The sequence below is a fragment of the Microtus oregoni genome, unplaced genomic scaffold (assembly GCF_018167655.1).
Source record: "Microtus oregoni isolate MIOR12 unplaced genomic scaffold, Mior012 000105F_ref0000443, whole genome shotgun sequence".
Lineage (NCBI taxonomy): Eukaryota > Metazoa > Chordata > Mammalia > Rodentia > Cricetidae > Microtus > Microtus oregoni.
In genome coordinates this window covers 3,361,722-3,385,811 of record NW_024544720.1, presented here as the reverse complement: position 1 = coordinate 3,385,811, position 24,090 = coordinate 3,361,722, and the positions used below count along the sequence as shown (strand labels likewise).

The following is a 24,090-nucleotide window of genomic DNA, read 5'->3' as shown; positions in this document are numbered from 1 at the left end:
GAGTATTAATCCAATGTGTAACCACATTTTCCTTATCCATTCTTCCATTGAAAGGCTTCTAGGTTGTTTCCAGGTTCTGACTATTATGAATAATGCTGTCATGATCATAGTTGAGCAAATGTTCTTGTGGTATGATTTATCATCCTTTGGGTATATGCCCAATAGTGGTCTTGAGGTAGATTGATTCCCAGTTTCCTGAGAAACCACCATACTGATTTCCAAAATGGCTGTACAAGTTTGCACTCCCACCATCAATGGAGGAGTGTTCCCCTTACTCCACAGTCCTCCCCAGAATAGCTTATCATCTGTGTATTTGATTTTAGCCGTTCTTACAGATATAAAATAGTATCTCAGGGTTGTTTTGATTTGCATTTCCCTGATGGCTAAGGATGTTGACCAATTCCTTAAATGTCTTTTAGCTATTTGAGTGCCTTCTCTTGAAAATTCTCTATTTTTTAATTGGATTATTTGGTATTTTGGTTCAGTTTTTTGAGTTCTTTGTATATTTTGGAGATCAGCCCTCTTTCAGATGTGAGGTTGGTGAAGATCTTTTCCCATTCTGTAGGCTGCTGTTTTGTCTTGTTGACCATATCTTTTGCTTTACAGAAGCTTCTCAGTTTCAGGAGGTCCCATTGCTGCTCTCAGTGTCTGTACTACTGGTGTTATATTTAGGAAGTGGTCTCTTGTGCTGATAATATTCAAGGCTACTTCCCGCTTTCTCTTTTGTGAGGTTCATTGTGGTTGGATTTATGTTGAGGTCTTTGATCCATTTGAACTTGTTTTGTGCATGGTGATAGATATGGATCTATTTTCATTCTTCTACATGTTGATATCCATTTATGCCAACACCATTTGTTGAAGATGCTTTCTTTTTCCTGTTGTACAATTTTAGCTTCTTTGTCAAAAATTAGCTGTTCATAGTTGTGTGGATTTATGTCAGGATCTTTGATTAGATTCCATTGGTCATTGATCTGTGTTTTTATTTCTGATTTTGTTAATTTTGATATTCTCTCTCTGCCTTTTGGTTAGTTTGTCTATCTTGTTTGATTTTCTCCAAGAACCAACTCTTTGTTTCATTGATTCTTTGTTTTGTTTTTATTTTATTGATTTCAGCCCTCAGTCTGATTATTTTCACCCTATTTCTCGTGTGAGTTTTCTTCGTTTTGTTCTAAAGCTTTCAATTGTTCTGTTAATTCACTGTTGTGGGATCTGACTAACTTCTTTATGTAGAAATTTAGTGCTATGAACTTTGCTCTTAGCACTACTTTCATTGTGTCTCATAAGTTTGGGTTATGTTGTGCTATCATTTTAATTAAACTTTAGGAAGTCTTTAACTTTTTTATTTCTTCCTTGATCCAGTAGTGATTCATTTCAGCATTGTTCAGTTTCCATGAGTTTGCAGAAAGCAGTTAAAGTTGTTGTTGAATTCTAACTTTAAGCATTGGTTATCCAGTAAGATACAGGGAGTTATTTCAATCTTTAATTTTATTTATTTATTTATTTGTTTGTTGTCTGTCTGTCTATTTATTTCTTTTTTTAACTATTGAGGTTTGCTTTTTTAACTATTGACCAAGTATGTGGTCAATTTTAGAGAAGTTTGTAAGAAGAAAAGGCATATTCTTTTGTGTTTGGGTGAAATGTTCTATAGCTGTCTGTTAGGTTCAGTTGAGTCATAACTTCTGTTCTTTTATTTCTCTGTTAAGTTCTGTCTGGCAGACCTGTCCAATGGTGAGAGTGGTGTGTTGAAGTCTCCCACTATTAGTGTGTGTGGTTTGATATGTGATTTAAGCTTTAGTAATGTTTCTTTTACAAATGTGGGGGCATAGATGTTTAGAATCGAAACTTCTTGATAGGTTTTTCCTGCGGCAAATATGGAATGTCCTTTATTTCTTTTGGTTACTTTTAGTTTGAAGTCTATTTTGTTTGATTTTAGAATAGCTACACCAACTTGTTTCTTAGGTTCATTTGATTGGAAAATCTTTTCCCAATTCTTTACTCTGAGATAATATATCTGTCTTTGAGGTTGAAGAGTGTTTCTTGTATGCAGCAGTAGGATGGATTCTGTTTTCGTATCTATTCTGTAAGTTTGTGTCTTTATAGGTGAATTGAAGCCATTGATATTAATTGATATTAATGAGCACTGATTACTAGTTTCTGTTCTTTTTGTTTTTGTTGTCGGTTGTAGTATTGTATGCTCATATCTCTTTTTTGGGATTTGCTGGTATGGGATTATCTTTTGCCTGTGATTTTGTGGGTGTAGTTGACTTCCTTGAGTTAGAGTTTTCCTTTTAGTATTTTCTGTAGTGCTGAATTTGTGGATAGGTATTGTTTAAATCTGATTTTGTCATGGAATGTCTTATTTTTTCCATCTGTGTTGATTGATAGCTTTGCTGGGTATAGTAGTCTGGTCTGGCATCTGTGATTTGTTAGTGTCTGTATAGGACCTTCTGGTTTTCATTGGTTCCGTTGAAAAGTTGGATATAATTCTGATAGGTCTGCCTTTGTATGTAACTCAGCCTTTTTCCTTTGCAGCTCTTAATTTCTTTCTTTTTTATTGGTTTATAATGAGCTCTACATTTTTCTCTGTCCCCCCCCTGCCTCTCCCCTCCCCATGAACCCTCCCCCAAGGTACCTACGCTCCCAATTGACTCAGGAGACCTGTAGATGGAGCGGCAATGGAACAGTGGGCTGTGTTCCCGCCCAGCTCCCCGCATGGCTAGCTTTACCCAAAATAATTACACAGAAACTGTATTCTTTTAAACACTGCTTGGCCCATTAGCTCTAGCCTCTTACTGGCTAACTCTCACATCTTGATTAACCCATTTCTAATGATCTGTGTAGCACCATGAAGTGGTGGCTTACCAGGAAGGATCTTAACCTACGTCTATCTTGGAGAGGAGAGCTGTAGCGTCTGCCTGAGGCGTCTGCCTCACTGCCTTCTTCCCAGCATTCTGTTTGGTCTACTTCGCCTATCTAAATTCTGCCTTATCAGGCCTAGCAGTTTTCTTTATTAATTAACCAATGAAACAACAGATAGATAGAAGACCCACCTACATCATTTCCCTCTTTTCTGTTTAAAAAAAGGAAAGGCTTTCACTTTAACATAGTAAAATTACATATAACAAAACAGTTATCAAACAAGAATTAGTTACATTATTTATATCTACTTTATTTTTTATCATAACTAAGGAAAACTATAACTATAACCATTCTTCAACTCCATCAAAGACTTTAGAAGAATATAATATTACCTAAGCAAACAAGAAATAAGCAACTTCCAAACTCTAGAAATGACAGAGACATCTCGCTGCCTGTACAGCCACCCAAAGTTCTTTTGTACCATTGGGGCATCCATCTTTAGCCTACAGGCCCATAGTATCCAGTAGACATTTCCATAAAGCAGGAAATTCCAAAGGCAGTTCAGTCAGTTCCTGATGTGTGGGTATGTTGTGTAGTCATTTTCATTGAATTTTACTAAGTCTTTAATTTCTCCCTTTATTTCTTCCTTGACCCTTTGATTATTCAGGTGAGCATTTTTTAATTTCCATGTTTGTGGGCTTTCTGGAATTAGTATTGCTGTTGACTTCTATTTTTAAGCCCTGTTGATCTGATAAGATACATGGGGTTATTCCAATTTTTAGTATTTGTTGAGGTTTGTTTTGTTTCCGAGTATGTGGTCAGTTTGAGAAGGTATATTCTTTTCTGTTTGGATGGAATATTCTATAGATGTCTGTTAAGTCCATTTGAGTCATAACATCTGTTAGTTCCCTTATTTCTCTGTTCACATTTTGTCTGACTGACTTGTCCAGTGGTGAGAGGGGAGTGTTGAAGTCTTCCATTATTAGTGTGTGGGGTTTAATGTATGATTGAATCTTTAGAAGTATTTCTTTGACATATGAGGGTGCCCTTGTATTTGGGGCATAGATGTTGAGTATTGAAATTTTCTCTTGTAGGATTTTTCCTGTGACTAATATGAAATGACCTTCTTTGTCTCTTTTGATTAATTTTAGCTTGATGTCTATTTTGTTAGATATTAGGATAGCTACACCTTTTTGTTTCTTAGGTCCATTTGATTGGAATATTTTTTCCCAACCCTTTACTCTGAGGCGATGTCTGTCTTTGAGTTTGAGATTTATTTCTTGTATGCGGAAGAAAGATGGATTCTGTTTTTGTATCCAGTCTGTTAGCCTGTCCCTTCTAGTATTTTGTGTAGGGCTGGGTTTGTGGCCGGGTATTGGTTAAATCTGTAAAATGACGAGCAACGGGCTGTGTCCTGCCTCCCCAGTTAGCTTGGCCCCGAAATAATTACACAGAAACTGTATTCATTTAAACAGTTCCTGGTCTATTATTTCTAGCCTCTTACTGGCTAACTCTCCCGTATTTGTTTAATCCATTTCTAATAGTATGTATATCACCACGAGGTCGTGACTTACCGGGAAAGATTAACATAGACCATCTCGGGCCAGAGATTCATGGCGTCTGCCTGACTCTGCTCTTCTTCCCAGCATCCAGTTCTGTCTTTCCCACCTACCTAAGTTTCTGCCCTATCTAAAGGCTGAGGCAGTCTCTTTATTCAACCAATGAAAGCAACACATCCTACACCATTTCCCCTTTTCTGTTTAAACAAAAAAGAAAGGCTTTCACTTTAACATAGTAAAATTACATATAACAAAACAGTTATCAAGCAAGAATTACAGTTACAATATTTATATCTATTTTATCTTTTATCATAACTGAGGAAAACTATAATAATAACTACTCATTTTTCACCTCCATCAAAGACTCCAGAAGGATATAATATTACTTAAGTAAACAAGAAGTAAGCAACTTCCAAAACTCTAGAAATGACAGAGACATTTCCCTGCCTGGACAGTCACCCAAAGTTTTTTCTGTACCGTTGGGGCATCCATCTTCGGCCTTCGGGCCCATAGTATCCAACAGACTTTTCCATGAAGCAGGAAATTTCAAAGACAGTTCAATCACTTTCTTTTGTATCCTGCAGAATGTCTCGCAGACTCTTTCATGAATCAGGGACCCTGATGGATTGTCTTACCATTAGGCAAATTCAGCAGTCCTCTCTCTGTGGGTTCTTTGTGTCCAGTTTATGCAACAGTCCAGGCAAGAGCAGTTTCTTGCCCAAATGGCTAATCAACTCCACAAGGAGCCTCTTCGATGCCCAACTTCCTCTTGAAGTAGATTGGTGCTGCCAGGAGCAGATGTGTCTCATTGTCATGAAAAGCCCTAACTTATTAAAACATTAAATGCCATATTCTGTAGTCCTTGAAAGATATGAAGAATGTCTTATCTAACTGAAATATATCTCTATATATCTAGAAAATCTAACATGACTGCAAGCTTGACTATTATTGATGATCATTCATTAACCTATATTTCCTAATTATACATTACTTTTTTAAATGAACTACACAATCACAATACCTTAATCAAGATCAGAAATACATATACATATAACAAAATTGACCTTAAATTTATATCACTAAAGCAAAATCCATACCTATGCAAATTATCCATATCTATATCATATCCCCCTTTAAATGTTAAAGAACATTTATAAACAATATTTGGGAATATGGGCACAGTTATTTTTCTCCAAACTGCTTTGTGCTGAATGGGGGCGCTGTTAATCAGGTCTTTCATGGTGTAAACTATGTGCTAGGTTCAATCTCAGTCACCGGTTGAGTAATTTTTTGACGGTGTTTACGGCAACCTTTCAGGAGGGCGTGGTCTGTTATACCATATTGGTCTAGAAGCAATTCACAGTGTCTCATCTGTGAAAACAAAAGAAGAACCTCTTTTCCAAAGCATATCCTTAGATACAAATTTGGAAGTCATGATACCTTTAGAACATACGTGCTGGTTTAGCTTAGCAGACCACACAATGAAATGTCTCTCTGTACTTCTTCACAGTCAAAAAAATAAAGAAAACACAATAAACATAATCCAGACTCTCTGTGAATTTTCCATTTTTATGTGGCTTATTTTTCTTCATTATTATCTTTACTCTGTCTCTTTAAAGACTTTACCTTTTTTACTTTACTTTATGACTTTTTAATACTCTTTTCTTTTCCTCTCTCTCCCACGCCTGTGTATGTCTATCTAACAGTATGACCCATTTAGAGGTCTTTTATTTCTGAATCGGTCCTATTGCATTGTCTTTAATTCTCTATTGTCTTGCAGAGCTTTTAAAATGCTAAGCAGGTAGGTTGCAGCTGCTCTGTATGTTGGCCCCACCTCTCTCCAATTTCAAAATGGTGGGCATACTATTTCTGCTAGCTCTGGGGCCGCCAGGTAGGAGCTGTGCTCAACAGTCCAACCAGGAGAATGAGCGTGCCATACATAAATCCTTTTTATATGAGTTACAACCAAATCGGCCATGCAGAGCAGTGTGCAGCCAGGAAACATCTCTCTGTATGGCGGCAGAAATTTGCCATGCTCTCCTGCTTGTTCATGCCTAGTAAACCTGATCCCGCCACCTGCCCAGGCAGGGAGCACTGAGTCACAGGCATGGTCTCAGAGTACTTTCTTTCCTATCCCGAATAGGCACAGAACATCTGGGCCCACAAATGCTCCATAGCCGAAGTTTGCACCAGTGGCAGGGCCCAGGAAGCCTTGTTTTAAAATGGCCTGGCTTTTTTTCTCCTGCTATTGCTGAGTCAGGAAATCTCTCTGCGGCATGCCCAGCAAACAACAAAAAGCTGTGTTAAACTCTGTTTTTTCCTGTTTGTCTAGAATTCCTTTTCAAGCCCTCTCAGGTTTTATGTGGAGTTAGTAGACCACGTTGAGGGTCTGTAGTAGAAGGGGCGGCCTGTGTCCCACTGCCCGGCTAGCTTACGCCTGAAATAATTACACAGAAATTATATTAATTTATGGAAGTCCTTCTACGGTGATTGACAGTTTTGCTGGATATACTAGTCTGGGCTGGCATCCGTGGTCTCTTAATGTCTGCATAACGCTTGACCATGACTAGTATCTCTAATGAGAAGTCAAGTCTAATTCTGATAGGTCTGCCTTTATATGTTACTTGGCTTTTTTCTTTTGCAGCTCTATATTCTTCCTTTACTTTGTATGTTTAGTGTTTTGATTATTATGTGGCAAGGGCCCTTTTTAATTTTTGATCCAGTCTGTTTGGTGTTCTGTAAGTTTCTTGTATCTCCATAGGCATATCTTTCTTTAGGTTGGATGTTTTATTCCATGATTTTATTAAATATATTTTCTGTGCTTTTGAGTTGAACTTCCTTCTCCTTTTATACCTATTATTCTTAGGTTTGGCCTTTTCATTGTGTCCCATATTTCCAGGATATTTTGGGATTTTCTTTGCTGAATCCATTTCCTCTATAGTATCTTCAACACCTGAGATTCTCTCTTCCATATATTGTATTCTGTTGATGCTTGCAGCTGTAGTTCCTGATCTTTTACCCAGATTTCCCATTTTCAGAATTCCCTCGGTTTATGTTTTCTTTATTGCCCCTATTTTAGCATTTAAATCTTGAATCATTTCCTTCAACTGATTGTTTTTTGATTGGTTTTCTTTAAGGGACTTATTGATTTCTTCCAATTTGTCTTTTCCTACATTTTTTTTTAAAATGGAATTTTCTTTCCTCTTTAAGGGCCTTAACAACCATCATAAAGTTATTTTTAGGTTTTCTGCTTCATTTGAATTGGGATGTTCAGTTCTTGCTGTTGTAGATCCACTTGTTTCTGGTGGTGCTGTATTGCTCTTTATATATATATATTTTTTTTTTTTAATATTTATTTATTTATTATGTATACAATATCCTGTCTGTGTGTATGTCTGCAGGCCAGAAGAGGGCACCAGACCTCATTACAAATGGTTGTGAGCCACCATGTGGTTGCTGGGAATTGAACTCAGAACCTTTGAAAGAGCAGGCAATGCTCTTAACCACTGAGCCATCTCTCCAGCCCCTTGCTCTTTATATTTTTGAGTGTATTCTTACACTGCTGTCTACCCATCTCTTCTTCCAATTGGTACTGGTGGAGCCTATACTTCAGGGATTCCCAATTGGTGGCTGTGGTTTGCTTGATTGCTATTCCGGGTACAGGCAGGGCAGAGTGTCTAGGTCACTCCTCCAGGTGCAAGTGGGGCCATAGCTCTGGCGGTTGCTCCTCTAGCTGTAATGCAGCAGGGTAGCTGTTTCTCTAGCAGGCTGCTGTGGGGCTCTCTCTGTCTGACCTCTGATGCTGATTCACAGGTGTGGGTTGCCACTGCTGTTTCAGGTTCAAGTTTAATAAAGGAAAATATTACTCTAGGCTGGTCAGGTCAATATAGAAATTTAATGTGAAACATATAGATTACCTAGTCAAATTAATGGAGCAGAAAGAAACGGGAAATTGGTGTTAATATATTTTACTTGGTCCTTCACATAAAAATACTGTCATTTTAATGTGTGTGTGTGTGTGTGTGTGTGTGTTGGGCTTTTTGGTGTTTTGAGATAAGGGGCTCATTATGTAGCCCTTGCTGTCCTATGTAGACCAGGATGGCCTTGAACTAACAAATCTGGCTGCCTCTGCCTCCTGGGATTAAAGATCCGGTAAACTGTTTTAAATTTAGCATTGGTATTAATGGTAACTGATACTAAGATGCTAACTTTTTGCAATATAATGAACAACTAACTTTAGGCATATCTATAAGAATTACTCCAATTATGAAGTATTGCTACAAAAACATTTTTAGTAGTCAGAATTTGCTGGAAATGTATTAGAATAAATCCCAGAGACTGACTTAAAAACGTTGGCATATGTGTTCAGAATTTCAGCTTATGTTCGGTATCTAAGGTGGAGAAGAACGCATTAGAAGACACTGCTGCTTCAACTCTTCCCAGTCAAGCAAAGATTGATGGAGACAGAAAATTTCCAGGTAATACTTTGACATTTCTTATTTGTACTTTACAATATTAAATGGTCTATTTATTACTGTTAAGAGAAAACTTTTATGTGAAATAGGTCTGTTAACCATTTTTATGGTTTTTGTTTTTGTTTTTAGCTGGCTTCTAACTCAGAGATCCACCTGCCTCTGCCTCCTGAGTCCTGGAACCACCATGACCACCCTGCTTTCTTAGTGTAGTTTTGAAATTGTGGTTATCATTAATTCTTTCAGGGGAATTGCTTCTATTGGGGGAGTACTTAAATGGCTCTCTTTTGTGTGCCTACTTAACGTTCTTTTGTTTTGGTAGCTCCTTTCTTGAATTCTGTAGAGAAGGACTCCTTAATGAATTGCTTAAGTTGAGGGTATATGCTTATTTCTCAGATTTTAGCTATTTGTGCTTTACCCTTGTGGGTTTTTCTCTTTAACCCTCAGTACTCAGTGAGTCTGTCTTTGAATTAAAAGTTTATCTGTGTTTCATATTTTCCACTTACACTGTACAAAAGCTCTATTTTATTTTATTTCATTTCATTTTTTCAGAGACAGGGTTTCTCTGTGTTTTTCTGGCTCTCCTGGAACTCAATCTGTAGACGAGGCTGGCTTTGAACTCATAGATCTGCCTGACTCTGCCTCCCACGTGTTAGGATGAAAGGTGTGCATCCCCCCCCCTCCCCGCACAAAAGCTTTCTAACCTTATGAGTTTCAATATTATGTGAACTGTTGGATAGATGTTTACTCACCTATGTCAAATGAAGCAACAGAGGATCTAGAACCCTAATTGTATTATTTTTTCTAAAGAAAAATTAGACTTGGAGCATAGTGTTGGTCAGCTGCTACTGAGTGCCCACATTTCACTCAGAGTAGTGGAAGAATTAGTATAGTACATGAGAATTCCATTTACTGAAAAATAGTGTGCCTTAATTGAGTTTAATTATTTCTATAGTTAACATTCTAAAAAATAAAATTTTACCTGGGCGGTGATGGCACACACCCTTTAATCCCAGCCCTTGGGAGGCAGAGGCAGATGGATCTCTGTGAGTTCAAGGCTAGTCTGGTCCTATGTACAGGCTCCAAAGCTACACAAAGAAACCCCATCTCAAAAAAACCAAAAACTATAACAAAACAAAAAACTCCCCAAAATTTAAATAAAATGTTTTTATTTCTGTTTAGAGTTTAGTCATGTAGCCATTGAGCAAATTTCTTTTATTAATATTTGTTAATGATTGATGGAATTTAGATATAAAGGGAGGCGGGTTGTGGTGGCACACACCTGTAATCCCAGCAGGAGGTGGGTCTCTGATTTGGGTGCTGGCACACGCCTATAATCCCAGCTTGCCGAGGCAGGTAGATCTCTGAGTTCAAGGCCAGCCTGGTCACAAGAGTGAATTCCCAGGACAGCCAGAGCTCTGTAGAGAAACCCTGTCTTGAAAAAGTAACAACAACAACAAAAAAAACCCCACCAAAAAACAAAAAAGAGCTAAATCTACTAGACCTCTTTGCATTCTCCTTAGTCTGACTTTATAGTGCAAAGCTTTCTGCCTCAGTTTGAAAGGTGATTTCCAAAAGGGTGGTTTTAATTTTATTAGTTGTTTATTTTAAATTTTATTTTGAGATTATAATTATGTCATTTTTTCCATTTCCTTTCTCCAACCCTCCTATATACTCCTCCATGCTCTTTTTCACATTCATGGGTTCTTTTATCAACTTCATAGGGCAGGAGAGACGATTCAACAGTTAAGAGCACTGGCTCTTCTTAGAGAATCCAGGTTCAATTTCCAGCACCCACATAGTGGCTCAGAACTATCTGTAATTCCAGTCCCAGAGGATATGATGCTCTCTTCTGGCCTCTGAGGGTCTAGACATTCATGCAGGTATTAAATACTCACTCATTCATTTTAAAAATAAGTTCACTGTACGTTTCATGTGCTTTATTAACTCACAGGATCAGCTCCTAAGCAGCCCCATAGTGTACTTGGTAATGAAGCATCCATCAACAGCAAGCACAGGTAAGGCATCACTTTCATTTAAGAAATTGTACTTGAGAGTTCTTAGATTTGTTATTTAGCAACCCAACCCTAGTAATCATAATTTACTCACATTTTCCATTTTGTTGCTATTGAAAATTTTTGTTTTTCTTCCTTCTTTTCCACACCCCCACCCTGCTCCTTTCTCTGTGTAGCCCTGGTTGTCCTGGATCTACAGTTTAGACCAGGCTGACCTTGAACTCAGAGTTCTACCTTCCTTTGCCTCTTTTAAAGTGCTGGGTTTAAAGGTATTCCAGTGTCCTTGAACTTTTTCTGTGCCTATTCAAGTAGTAACCTTTTTAAAAAGTTCTTTTTGTTTTGTTTTGTTTTTTTGTTTTTTCAAGACAGGGTTTCTCTGTCTTGGAACTAGCTCTGTAGACTAGGCTGGCTTCGAACTCACAGAAATCTACCTGACTGCCTCCTGAGTGCTGGGATTAAAGTCATGTGCCATCACTGTCAAGTTTAAAAAATTCTTTTAAAGCTAATGTGTTCTGAGCATATTACTTTCCTACCTCTAAATTTTGTTTTGATTTCCTTGTGAGCGTATTTCTTGGTTTCTTCAGTAGCTATCTATTTAATCGACATTCTGCTTTTTCTGATTTATGCTGCCAGCAGTAGTAAGAGTTGTTTCCCTTCACTCTTTGAAGCACTGGATGGTATAGATGTGTGAGAGCGCTTTAAGGAAAGGAAAGTGAGTGAGTCTGACTTACTTGCCTGACCACCAAATAGTCTTTAAAAATTTAGGTGCCTAAAACTACAAAACCTAAGACATTCAAGCAACAGTAGACCCTGCAGTTTTGTTTCTTGATAATTAGTAGCTTTCTTTTCCTTTTGAGCATTTGTTTTGTTTTGTTTTGTTTTTGAAGACAGGGTTTCCCTCTGTAGCTCTGGCTGTCCTGGCCTCGAACTTACACAGATCCTGGCTTTGACTTAAAAGTTTATAATTGACATAATAATGCATGCTTATGAGATACACTCTGCTCTTTGAATATAGGTATCTCGTATAATGATTGAATGAGAGTAACTAGCATAGTCACCACCTCAAACATGTCGTTTCTCTGTGTAGGAAGCAATGACAGTCAGAGCTATTTTGAAAGACACAGTTGCCCTATGTGCTATGAATATTAGAAATTATTTCTTCTTTTCAGCTGGAGCCGCTCCAGTCTGACAACAGTCTCCTCTTTCACTTTCTAGCTTTGGCAACTTACTATTTTTTGAAGTTAACCTTTACCTTCCAAATGTGAGATTTTACAGTTATTTACTTTCTGCCCTTGATAATTTCATGTAACACAATATCCTCTGGGCATATATGTGTGGCTGCAAATGCCAGGATTTCTTTCTTTTTTTCTCTTTTCCCCCCCTTCTTTTTGGTTTCGAACTTTTAATGAGGAAAAAAAAATATACATGGGTTCAAAATCATTGTGTTCTGTGTGCCATTGGAGGAGATCTGGGTCACATGTTATGGCATAAGTAGTTAACAGATTGTATCACCATAGATACAGTCACACAATGCCAGCATGGGTGCTAGCAAGGTTATTTTTGGGTTTCCTCTGTCAGTCAGAAGCATTTTGGGGATCCCATGCCTGATGGGGGAAAGATGACCAGACTCTGGGTACTGCAGCGTGCCCTCCAGCACTCCACCTCAAGCAACACATCTCATCATGCTCGTTGCTCTCAAGTGGTTCTTTGGGTACCTGGGTTTGATGTGTCTGCTGCCTGAACAAGCTGCCTACCAGCACAAGATGCCGCCTACCTCTGCCTCCTGAGTGCTGGGATTAAAGGCACGTGCCACCACCGCTCAGTCACTACTGCTCAGCCCGCTCACTTTGATTTTTAAAAGGTTATCTTTTTTCCTCCTTGAAGTTGAAATTTTTTTGTTAGAAATGAGTTCTTGTCTTTAATGATTGACATTATATAGATATATAATATCTAATAATTTTTTTAAAGAGATATACCATCAAATCATTCTCAGCTAAAGTATAATTCTCATTTGGAGATAACAATTCCAAAGGCCTTGAGACTGAAAGAATCCGAGAAAGTGGATGAAAAACAGCTGATCATAGTAAGTATACAACTTACCTATTACTATTACCAATAAGTGTGGTTGTAAATGAATTATTTATATAAGATTCTTTTTTCTTTTTCTTCTACTCCCACCCCCCCAAGCAGACAGGGTTTCCTTTTGCAGTCCTGGCTGTCCTGGAACTTTTTTTGTAGACCAGGCTGGCCTCAAATTTAGAGATCTGCCTGCCTCTGCCTCCTGAGTGCTGGGATTAAAGAGTGTACAACAATCCGGTACAATGTTCTTAAAGTACAAATTAATTCTTTCTTGATCATTATAATTTTTATTATCGAATGCATTCCTGGTGTTATTATAGTCTCCTCTTCCCATAATAATAATATGAGTAGCTTGAGCACTACCTCCTCCCAGAAGTTTATTTAAATATTAAAATGACTTGGAACTTAGTACAAATAACTGTTTGTATAACATGTCCATACAGTGCCAAAGGATAGTAGAAACTTGGCTGTCCATTGGTAGATGAATGTATAATCACAGTGGTTACTTATCAGCCTTAAGAGAGATTCCTACACTTGTGCAGCACGGATGAGCCTTGAGGGCCATATGTTGTGTGAAGTAAGTCAGTCATGAAAAAGACCATGGGATTTTACTCACCGAGGTGCCAAGAAAGTAGGATGGCGACCACTAGAGATTTGAAGGGATGGGAGAATAGGAAGTTACTGTCCAATAGATGTAGAGCTTAGTTTTGCAATGAAAAAAGTTTGAGAGGTTGTATAACAGTGTGAATTAAACAGGTACTACCAGCTAGGTGGTGGAGGTGCACGCCTTTAATCATAGCACTTAGGAGGCAGAGGCAAGTGGATCTCTTTTGAGTTCGAGGACAGTCTAGTCTACAAAGCATGTTTGAGGACAGCCAGGGTTAACTCCCCCCACCCCCTTCTTATTTATTTGTTTATTTTCTTTTTCTTTTCTTTTCTTTTTTTTTTTTTCTTTTTTGGTTTATGAGACAGGGTTTTTCTGTAGCTTTGGATCCTGTCCTGGAACTAGCTCTTGTAGACCAGGCTGATCTTGAACTCACAGAAATCTGCCTACCTCTGCCTCCCGGGTGCTTGGATTAAAGGTGTGCACCACTGTGGCCCGGCTAGTTGCTTTTTTTTCAAGACAGGGTTTCTGTGTGTAACTTTGCAGCCTCTCCTGGAACTTGTTCTGTAGACCAGATTGGCCTCTATCATAGATCTACCTGCCCCTTCCTCCCAAGTATTGGGATTAAAGGTGTGCACCATTACTGCTGGGCAACAGCCATGGCTACACAGAGAAACCCTGTCCCAAAAAACCAACCCCTCCCAAAAATTTTAAGTTAAGTTTTAGTGTGTGTGTGTGCAGGTGCCTGTGCCATAGTGCCTCAATAGAGGTCAGAAGACATCTGCTGGGAATTGGTTTTCTTCTTCCATGTGGGTCCCGGTAGATGCAATAATGCATTATTTTTGCTAGTTTGTAATTATTTTAAATATGAAATATAAATTGGCTTTCCTGTATAGACTTTTTATTATATGGTACCTTTGGACTAAGTTTATATTGATACATATTTTCTCAGTTCTTTTAAATGTAGTAAGCTCTTGAACAAGTCCACAGGTTATTAAAATGGACTGTGTGTTGCAGGTATGAATCTGTGTGTGAGGGACAGATTCTGGAAGGTGTTTAGTCATTCTCTCTTTAGTGTTTGAGACAGGGTCTTTCACTGAGCATGGAGCTCATCAATTCAGCGAGGCTCCCTTACCAGCAAACTCAAGGGCTGGGATTTGAGACTTGTACCAGTGTACTAGCTGTTTAGATGAAAATTTTAATTTAGTATAACTATGATCGGGGGGTGGAGGGGGGATGCTCTTGTGTCCATGTGGAAGTTAGAGCACAGATTTACTGCACACAGATTTTAGACTTCGATATCTTAATTTAAATGTTGCTTATAAATTAAGCAATTCTTGTTTTATGTTCACATAGTTTTGACACTGTGTTCAGAAATAGTTACTTTGGCAAGGAAGAAAACATTGTTTGTTTTTTATAAATAGGATGCTGGACACAAAAGGTTTGGAGCAGTGTCCTGTAATATCTGTGGAATGCTTTATACAGCTTCAAATCCAGAAGATGAAACCCAGCACCTACTTTTCCACAACCAGTTTATAAGTGCTGTGAAGTATGTGGTAAGTAGACTTTGTGAATTAAAGCATACATTGCAGGTAATTAGGTTAGACTTTTAATGAAATGAATTGCCAAATTTAAGTTGTTGAAATTTTTTTTTCTTAGAGATCAATAATATATACAAAGCATGCATGACATGCATGGATATTGATTTCCTTTCAAACAAAGCCAATTAAAAATCCAGGGAATTTTCCGAACAGGTTGCTACTGTGGGATTTTTAACTTAGGTTATGTTTTTCAGTGTAATTGGTTTTTAAAAAGTTATTGTAACTTTCTGACTGTATTAATTAGCTTGTGCATAGGTCTTTTTTCTTTTTTCTTTCTTTTTTTTTGTTTTTTTGTTTTTTGAGACAGGGTTTCTCTGTAGCTTTGGAGCCTATCCTGGTACTAGCTCTTATAGACCAGACTGGCCTTGAACTCTCAAAGATATGCCTGCCTCTGTGTCCTCCTCCTGAGTGCTGGGATTAAAGGCATGTGCCACCATTGCCCAGCTGTGCATAGTTCTTAAAACTTTCCTTTGACTTTAATAATTACTGTGAATCAATCTATAATAAATGTTCATGTATCTTATTAAAATCTGTATTTGGAGATTATAATGTATATCTTGTCAAATAGGTGGTTTGGGGACTCTTTCCTGTTATTAGAGTTTATCTTTACAAAGTTAAATGTAAATTATATTTGAGTACGAAATCATAAGTGCATTTAAGGCATAATAGGTTTGTTTAATATTTGCTTCTGGAAAAAGCAAATTTGTTCGCAGTTTTGATCAATTCAGCCATTTGTAAAGTTATAATTTAGTATAATTTGTTTACCTGTAATTGAGATTTTTTTTTAATTCTATACCTTATGTACTGTACATTGACATTAATAAGACCTCCAGGATATCTGAACTGAGCTAGCTCACTAGTTCATTTCATTAGGTACTAGGTACTGGATCACTTAAAGGTCTTAATAGCCTCCTGTGTAAATTCATGTACTTGGCTTTAGTTCAGTGGTTTATGTTCATTCCTTCATGGTTGAACCTTTTATCATTTTTCCAGTGTTACTGCTACCCAGGCTATGTGAGACCTTCTTTTTTGGTTCCCTACTCTGCTTATCCTTTATAATTCCTTATTTCACATATATTTCCACACATACTACCTCCTACAACTTCACTAAGTAAAATAGAATGTGTGTGCATGGATATAGGCTATAATTTGATGGTTTATCCTTTGCAGTTTAGGCCTTTCTAAATTGGCTCTTAACATTCTTTGCTATTGTTTTTTGTTTTTTCAAGACAGGGTTTTTCTGTGTAACTTCCTTGGCTATCCTCATTCATTATGGAAGGTTGGCCTCAAACTCATAGAGATCCTCCTGCTCTGCCTACTGAATGCTGGGATTAAAGGTGTGCACCACAACAATTTGGCTGTTAACATCTGTACATCTAGAAAAGAAACTGGTGCTGTTAGCTGTCTAATTACAGAGTGAACCAGATACAAGTCCTTTGTATTCAGTTTAAAGTATTTAATTCTCATGTTCATTTAGTTTCTTTCTTTTCCTTCCTTCCCTCTTTTGAGACAGGGTTTTTCTGTTTACCTCTGCCTAACCTAGAACTCAGAGATGAGCCTGTTTCTGACTCCTGGGTGCTGTTATTAAAGCATGTGCCACCACTGTCTAGCTCATTTAGTTTCTTAAAAATATAAAAAGACTACTCTATTTAAAAGGTTTAATTTTAAGAAAATTCTTGATTTCTGAGGGGAACAGAAAAAAATTCATTCAAGAAATAGCAGAGGCTTTTTCAAGGTTCTGGGAGAAGATGGTTTTAGAGTACAAAGTGTAGTCATCACCTGCACAGGTCTTGGGTGTCCTGTAATGCTTCAGTGTACTGTAGTAACCTGGGTCCAGCCTTTGTCACTCCTCAGATGGATGGAAGGAACACTAGGGAGTACAGCTAGTGATTGTTTTATTTTGAGATAAGTTCAAGAGAAGAAATTGAATTTAGCAGTTGGTCATATTGATGTCATTAACTTTTGCCCTTTTGAAATGCGATGGTGGTGCACACCTTTAATCCCAGCACTCAGGAGGCAGAGGCAGGAGGATCTCTGTGAGTTAGAGACCACCCTGGACTACAAAGTGAGTTCTAGGACAGTCAGATTACACAAAGAAACCTTGCCTCTAAAATAATAATAAAAAGTTAAAAGAGAAATGTTTGAGGTAGAGACTATTTTGAAACATTGCATTATTATTTTTTAATATATATAATTTATTTTATATATATAGCTATATATATAGCACTGGGTAGTGATGGCGCACGCCTTTAATCCCAGCACTTGGGAGGCAAAGGCAGGAGGATCTCTGTGAGTTTGAGGCCAGCCTTGTCTACAAGAGCTAGTTCCAGGACAGGTTTCAAAGCTACAGAGAAACCCTGTCTCAAAAAACCCAAATCCTCCTACCCCCCAGAAAAAAGAAAGCATGGGCTGGAGAGATGGCTCAGAGGTTAAGAGCACTGACTAATCTTTCAGAGAACCTGAGTTCAATTTCCATCAACCACATGGTGGCTCACAACCGTCTATAATGAGACCTTATGCCCTCTTCTGGCCTGCAGGCGCACATGTAGGCAGAACACTATATACTTAATAAATAAATCTTGAAAAAATAATAAAAAAATAAAAAGGCCTTTACTTTCTTCTTTTCTATATTTAGAGTTGTGATATTAAAGTGTTAGCCACTTGTATTATGCATTATAGAATACTTGTTAATCGGGGAGCTGGAGAGATGGCTCAGTGGTTAAGAGCACTGGCTGCTCTTCCAAAGGTCCTGAGTTCAATTCCCGGCAACCACATGGTGGCTCACAACCATCTGTAATGAGATCTGGCGCCCTCTTCTGGCCTACAGACATACGCACAGACAAAATATTGTATACATAATAAATAAATAAATTTAAAAAAAAAGAATACTTGTTAATCACCTAATTTTATTTAGCGTAAATTTTTTGTTTTATGTAAAGGAAGAGAAGTGATTTGGTGCTTGGTTTAATTCATGCTAAATTTACAGTATTTAAGAAGTGGAAATAAAATTTTTCGCTAGTTAAAACTATTAAAAGTGAAATAATGGTTGAGTGTGGTGACATGTTTTGATGCCAGCTCTAACTATGCAGAAGATATGACAATCACTGAGGGTCTAAGGCCAGGCTGGTATGACTGTGAGTTCTAGGACATCCATGGATGTGAACTGAAACCTTGTCTGGAAAACATCAAAATAAAAAATACAAATCGATAATTTTGTGAATCAATTAATGAGAAACTTTTTTTTCTTGTTTTGAGTTAAGATCTCTATATAACCCTGGCTGTCCTGGAACTTATGATGCAGACCAAGAAGGTCACAAACTCACAGAGATCTACCTGCCTCTGCCTTCTGACTTCTCAATTAGAAACATTGTTTAAAAATTAAACACCTATAATAATCAGATACAATGAGCAACGAGGAACGGCTTGCTCACTTATTTATGTATTTATCACTATTTGTCTGAGATAGGGTCTTACTGTGTGGGACCAGGCTAGCCTGGAACTCAAAAACATTGTTTAAAAAATAAATACTCAGCTAGACTTTAATCCCAGCACTTGGGAGGCAGAGGCTGGCAGATCTTTGTGAGTTCAAGACCAGCCTGGTCTACAAGAGCTAGTTCCAGAACAGGCTCCAAAGCTATAGAGAGAAGCCCTGTCTTGAGAAATCAAATAACCAACCAAATAAATAAATGCCTATAATAATCAAATATAATTAGAAACGGCTTGTTTATATTCTTATTTGCCTCATTGATACCATTTTAATAAATGGGTTTTATCTGACATATTGGGAATTATGAGGAAAGAGCATTTAGTGTTTCTGGGAGTAACTCTGACTTGGACCTAGAAACTACTGTTTTCTTGGTGGACTAAGGTATAATAGTTCTTTAAAGTGTGGGAGTGAGCAGGAATAGCCAGGTAGCCATCAGACACTATCAGAAACTCAAGTTTCATTCATCAGGCACTCTCAGAAGATGAATAATCTGTTGGCCGTTTGCAGAGAAACCACTCTTAGGGCTGTGTAATACACCCTGTATGCTTGGGATCCAAGCTTGAAAAAAAATGAAAAACTAGCAATTACAGATTTAAGTAATTATTAAGCGATAAGTCAACATTCTCTAAGTATATATCTATTTAAATGAGTAGTCAAGTCTCTTTAGGGTATAGACGTGACCAGAAAGCACTGGTTAAAAGAGCTGCTCAGAAGAGAGACTTGTTTTCTTTGGTAGAGAAGAGTTTTCAGAACAAACGTAGGAGGGCCAACTGTGGCTGTTACCATAGTACAGCTAATGAGACAGCAAATGTCAGTCATCAATTTTGTGGGGTCACGGCCATATCTTTGTGACAGAAGCAAAGGGTGTTTGTAGGTGATGAGATAAGAAAAATATGTGAGATGGTGATATTTTGATTTTTGAATGCTATTTGGAATTCTTTCCATCCTTTCAGAGGCTGAATTTTTAGCTCCATGAGTGTTTTAAGGTTTTTCAAGACTGGGTTTCTCTGTAGCTTTGAAAACTGTTCTTGAACTCACAGATCACCTGTCTCTGCCTCCTGAGTGCTGGGATTAAAAAAAATCCTGCGCCACCACTTCCCGGCCCTTGTTTTTTGAGACAGGGTTTCTATGTAACAGTCCTGGCTGTCCTGGAACTCACTTTGTAGGCCAGGCTTGCCTTGAACTCAGAGATCCTACCATTGCCTCCCAAGTGCTGGAATTATAGGTGTGCCCTACCATCTTACTGCCATGAGTGTTATTTTTAAGTCATCTTATTTTGGTGAGATATAGGGACAGTGATTTCATTTTGGGGTGAGGGCCATAAATAAATAGGCTTAAGGTGTACGTTGTGTTGAATTAATATAGCATTGATGGATACAGGAATTGTGGGACTGATCACAAGAGGAACTTGGAGTAAAGACTGACAGATTTCCAAATGACTGCTGAACTGTGCTGTCCAGCATGGTAGCAAGTAAGCCACACGAAATTAAAAATACTGTACCTTAGTCACAGTTGTCAGTACTTAGTTGTTGGTGTACAAAAGAGTTCCACAATAGCCCAGAATGTAGTATATTTATTTGGGGGGATAAACTCACAAAAAGGGTAGCAATCAACAGTCCTCTGTGTGTGCTGGGAACTGGAACTGAATCTAGCAGCCAAGAGGCCCATGCACGCTTTTGTCTGCATTTATAGTACATGAGACCATACCCAAAGTGGGCTGGTGTCTTAAAGCATGTTGGCTGAAGGAGTTCCCCAACACTTAGTTATCACACATTGCTAGAAGTTACCATGTTGGACACTGTAGATACAGAATGTTTTTATCATCACAAAAATTCTCCTAGTGCCACTAATAGTTGACCAAATATATATTGCAGGGAAATCATGATCTAGTGAGACTATAATTTTAACTTGAAAGTTGAATGCATATGAATGGTATATTTTGTGTTTACTCTTTGTTTTTATTTTTTTAAAAAATTATTTTACATACCAACCCCATTTCCTCCTCCCTTCACTTCTCCGACCACCCACTGCCCTCCTTAACATCCCCCCATCCTTTTCTCAGAGGGGTAAGGCCTCCCTTAGGGAGAGAACAAAGTCAGGCATATAAAGTTGAGGTGGGACCAAGTCCCTACCCCCTGTATCAAGGCTGAGCAAGGAGGTATCCTACCATAGCAAATGCACTCTTAAAAGCCAGTTCATGCTCCCAGGTTAGATACTGGTCCCACTGCTAGGGGGCTTCCCATCAAGAAATTGAACCACATAGCTGTCACCCACATTCAGAGGACCTGGTTCAGTCCCATGCAGGTTACCCAGGTGTCTGTCCAGAGTCTGTGAGCTCCCACTAGCTCAGATAAGCTGTTTCTGTAGTTTTCCCCATCATGGTCTTGACCACTCCTTGTTCAAAAGATCATGATTCTTTCTTCCTCTCTTCAACTGAACTCTAGGAACTGGGCTGTGGGTGTCTGCATCTGCTTCCATCAGTTACTGGATGCAGGTTCTATGATGACAATTTGGGCAGTCACTGATCTGATTACAGGGGAAGGCCCTTTCAGACACCCTCTCCACTATTGCTGGGAGTTTTAACTGGGATCATTCCTGTGAATTCCTGGCAATTTCTCTAACACCAGGTTTCTCCTTAACCCCATCATGGCGCTCTCTATCAAAATGCCTCTTTTATTGCTCTTCCCCTCTGTTCCTCTGTATATACAGGTTCTCTATATCTTTGGCTGTCCTGGAATAACTCTGTAGACCAGGCTGTCTTTGAACTCACAGAGATCCACCTGCCTCTGCCTCCCAAGTGCTGGGATTAAAGGTGTGTACCACCACACCGAACTACTCTCTCTCTCTCTCTTTTTTTTTTTTATTTTAAGGACTTTAACCTTTTTCTTTTTCAAGCCAGCATATATTTTTAACACACAGTAAACCATTAAAAAATTTTTTTTTGGAATCTCTCTTTACTGTATATCTTTCTTTCTGACTACACGAGTCTTTAATTTACTAAGGAATATGGGTAGGATTAAAGCCGTGGCTTTGATGGCTGGATCCAGCCCATTCCTTAGCTTTCTGCAATTCCAGCCTCATGGTGGAGGTACCGGCTGTAGCCATGTTTATTGCCACAACTCTATTGCGTTTCAAGGTCCCACTGAATCAGGAAGCCTCTCTTAAATGAGAGCGCTTGCTTGCCTCTAGCAAGCAGAGCAGACCCAAGAAATTGCTGCTACCAAGAAGCCATGCTCTATTCTTTTCTGTCTAGAATTACTTCCAAAGCTCTCTCGAGTTTTATGTGGATGCAGTTGTCCACGTGGGCACCATTCTGTAACATGAGTGCCTGCTTGTTGGTTTTGTTTCTTGCCCGATTCCTGCAGCCATTTAGCCCTAAAGAAAATCACACAGAGGTCTCCATAAGTTATAAGCTGATTTTGGCCCATTAGCTCAGGCTTTGTATTAGCTCTTATAACATATATTAACCCATTGTTCTTATCTACGTTAGCCACATGGCTTGGTACCTTTTTCAGCGGGGTAGGTCACATCTTCCTTCTTCGGTGTCTGGACAGGACTGATTATGCAGTTTTCTTCTAACCATGCCAGTACTTCCATTTTTTTATTTGTCCTGTTTTGTTTTTCTTTGGCCCATTCATTTTCCATGGCATAAATGGTCATGTGTACTCCCCACCCCCAACAGTATAACAGTTTTTTGTGTCCTGGAACTCATTTTGTAGACCAGGCTGGCCCCAAACTCTCAGAGATCTGCCTGCCTGGTCCTCATGAGATCTGGAAATAAAGCATGCCCCTCCATGCCTGGCATCAGTGAACTTTTTTAGTTGTTATTGGTGTGTCTATCACTGAGTGTTTAGAAATCCAAATTAACTGGGTGGTGGTGGCAAACACCTTTAATTCCCCCCACCCTCCGTTTGGGAGACCAAGGCTGGCAGATCTCTGTGTTTGAATTCCAGGACGACCAGGGCTACAGAGAGAAACCCTGTCTTGGAAAAAAATTATCCAAACTGTGCTAGGAGTGAAGTTTCATAAGGAAACGTTTACTTAGCACGCTATCAGTTCTAGTTTCAAGTCTCATCACAGACAGACAAGGGTTTTCATGAGAAATACAAATCAAATGTAAAATGTGGCTGGGCTGTGGTTGTGCATACCTTTAATCCCAGAACTCAGAAGGTAGAGGCAGGTGGATTTTTGTGAGTTTGAGGCCAACCTGATCTATGGAGTGAGTTCCAGAACATCCAGATCTCATTATATATTGTTATGAGCCACCATGTGGTTGCTGGGAATTGAACTCAGGACCTATGGAAGAGCAGTCAGGGTTCTTAACCTCTGAGCCTTCTCTCTAGCCCCCTAAGTTTTTTTATTTTTATAGGTGTTATCTTTTATGCCTTTAAAAATGGTTGACCTTATGTTCAAATATGTATGTGATTCTGGTTGATCTTTTTATTATTCTGGTACTTTAATCTTTAAAAAGTCGTATTTATTTGTTTTACTTTGTGTATGAGTGTTTTGCTTGTATGTATGTATGTATGTATGTATGTATGTGTGCACCCTGTGCCTGCCTGTTAGTTCTCTTAGATTTGAAGTTACAGATAGTTGTGAGCCATTATGGTTGCTGGGAATCGAACCTGTGTCCTCTGCAAGAACAACAGGTGCTCTTACCTGCTGAACCGTTTCTCCAGCCTGATTCTTAATCTCGAAATAATTGTTCCATCCCTAGTTCATATCAATCATTTGAATTTTACTTGTCCTTGAAGTTAAGCAGATGGTGAATTTTAAATGTTTTGTTCTGTGATCTTAGGTATTCTGATCTTTATTAGTAGAAATTTTGTTTCTAAGATCCTGCTCCCATTTCATAAAAAAACAAAAACAAAACAAAAAGATAACTTAGAAAATCAGTTTCCGTCCTTTCAGACTTACCATGGTATATCAAAAAAATAGCCTTTTTCTTTATTGAGCTTTTATATTTTTAGAAGCGATCCTAGAAAAGAACTTTTCCCTAAGCATAATTGCAAATTGCTTTTAAAAAGGCTTTTTAAAGTAAAATTGGTTGGGTAAGACAAATGGAAGAACTAGTTAAAGCTCATTCTTTCTGTAATTATTTTGAACTTCAGAGTTCCTAGTTTTAACCTGGTTCAGTCCCATCTTACTAGATTTAAGTGGCTTTTGTTTTGTTTTGTTTTTTTCATGCAGGTTCTGCTCATTAATCACCACGAGTGTGGATCTGAAGAAGAGTTTATTACCTCTTTTTTTGAGTATGTTTAACTTCAGATACACACAACGTAGCCTCTCCTTCCCTATTAGATTCTTAGAAGGTAGTTATATTTTTTTATAGTCTCCTTCTTGTGGTTTTGATAGTTGTGAACAATAAGAGTAAAAGCTATTCTTTCATTGTGGGCTACTGCATGCTAATCAGT

The 24,090-nt window shown here is 38.3% G+C and overlaps 1 protein-coding gene across 6 annotated transcripts in view; it reads left to right on the top strand.

Moving 5' to 3' along the window:
* Positions 1–24,090, top strand: part of LOC121443339 (N-acetyltransferase ESCO1-like) — a 77,657-nt gene that overhangs the window by 27,860 nt on the left and 25,707 nt on the right. For 5 of the 6 annotated variants that reach the window (XR_005973653.1, XM_041645066.1, XM_041645064.1 and 2 more), the window contains 4 exons: positions 8,788–8,896; positions 10,845–10,908; positions 12,874–12,988; positions 15,013–15,144. Coding sequence is in view for 4 of the 6 variants with exons in the window: in XM_041645066.1 (XP_041501000.1) it covers positions 8,788–8,896; positions 10,845–10,908; positions 12,874–12,988; positions 15,013–15,144 (420 nt within the window). In the remaining 2 variants the exon portion in view is untranslated. Of the gene's footprint in view, positions 1–8,787; positions 8,897–10,844; positions 10,909–12,873; positions 12,989–15,012; positions 15,145–23,866; positions 23,989–24,090 lie in introns of all 6 variants that reach the window. The other variant, XR_005973654.1, reaches the window with a different exon arrangement.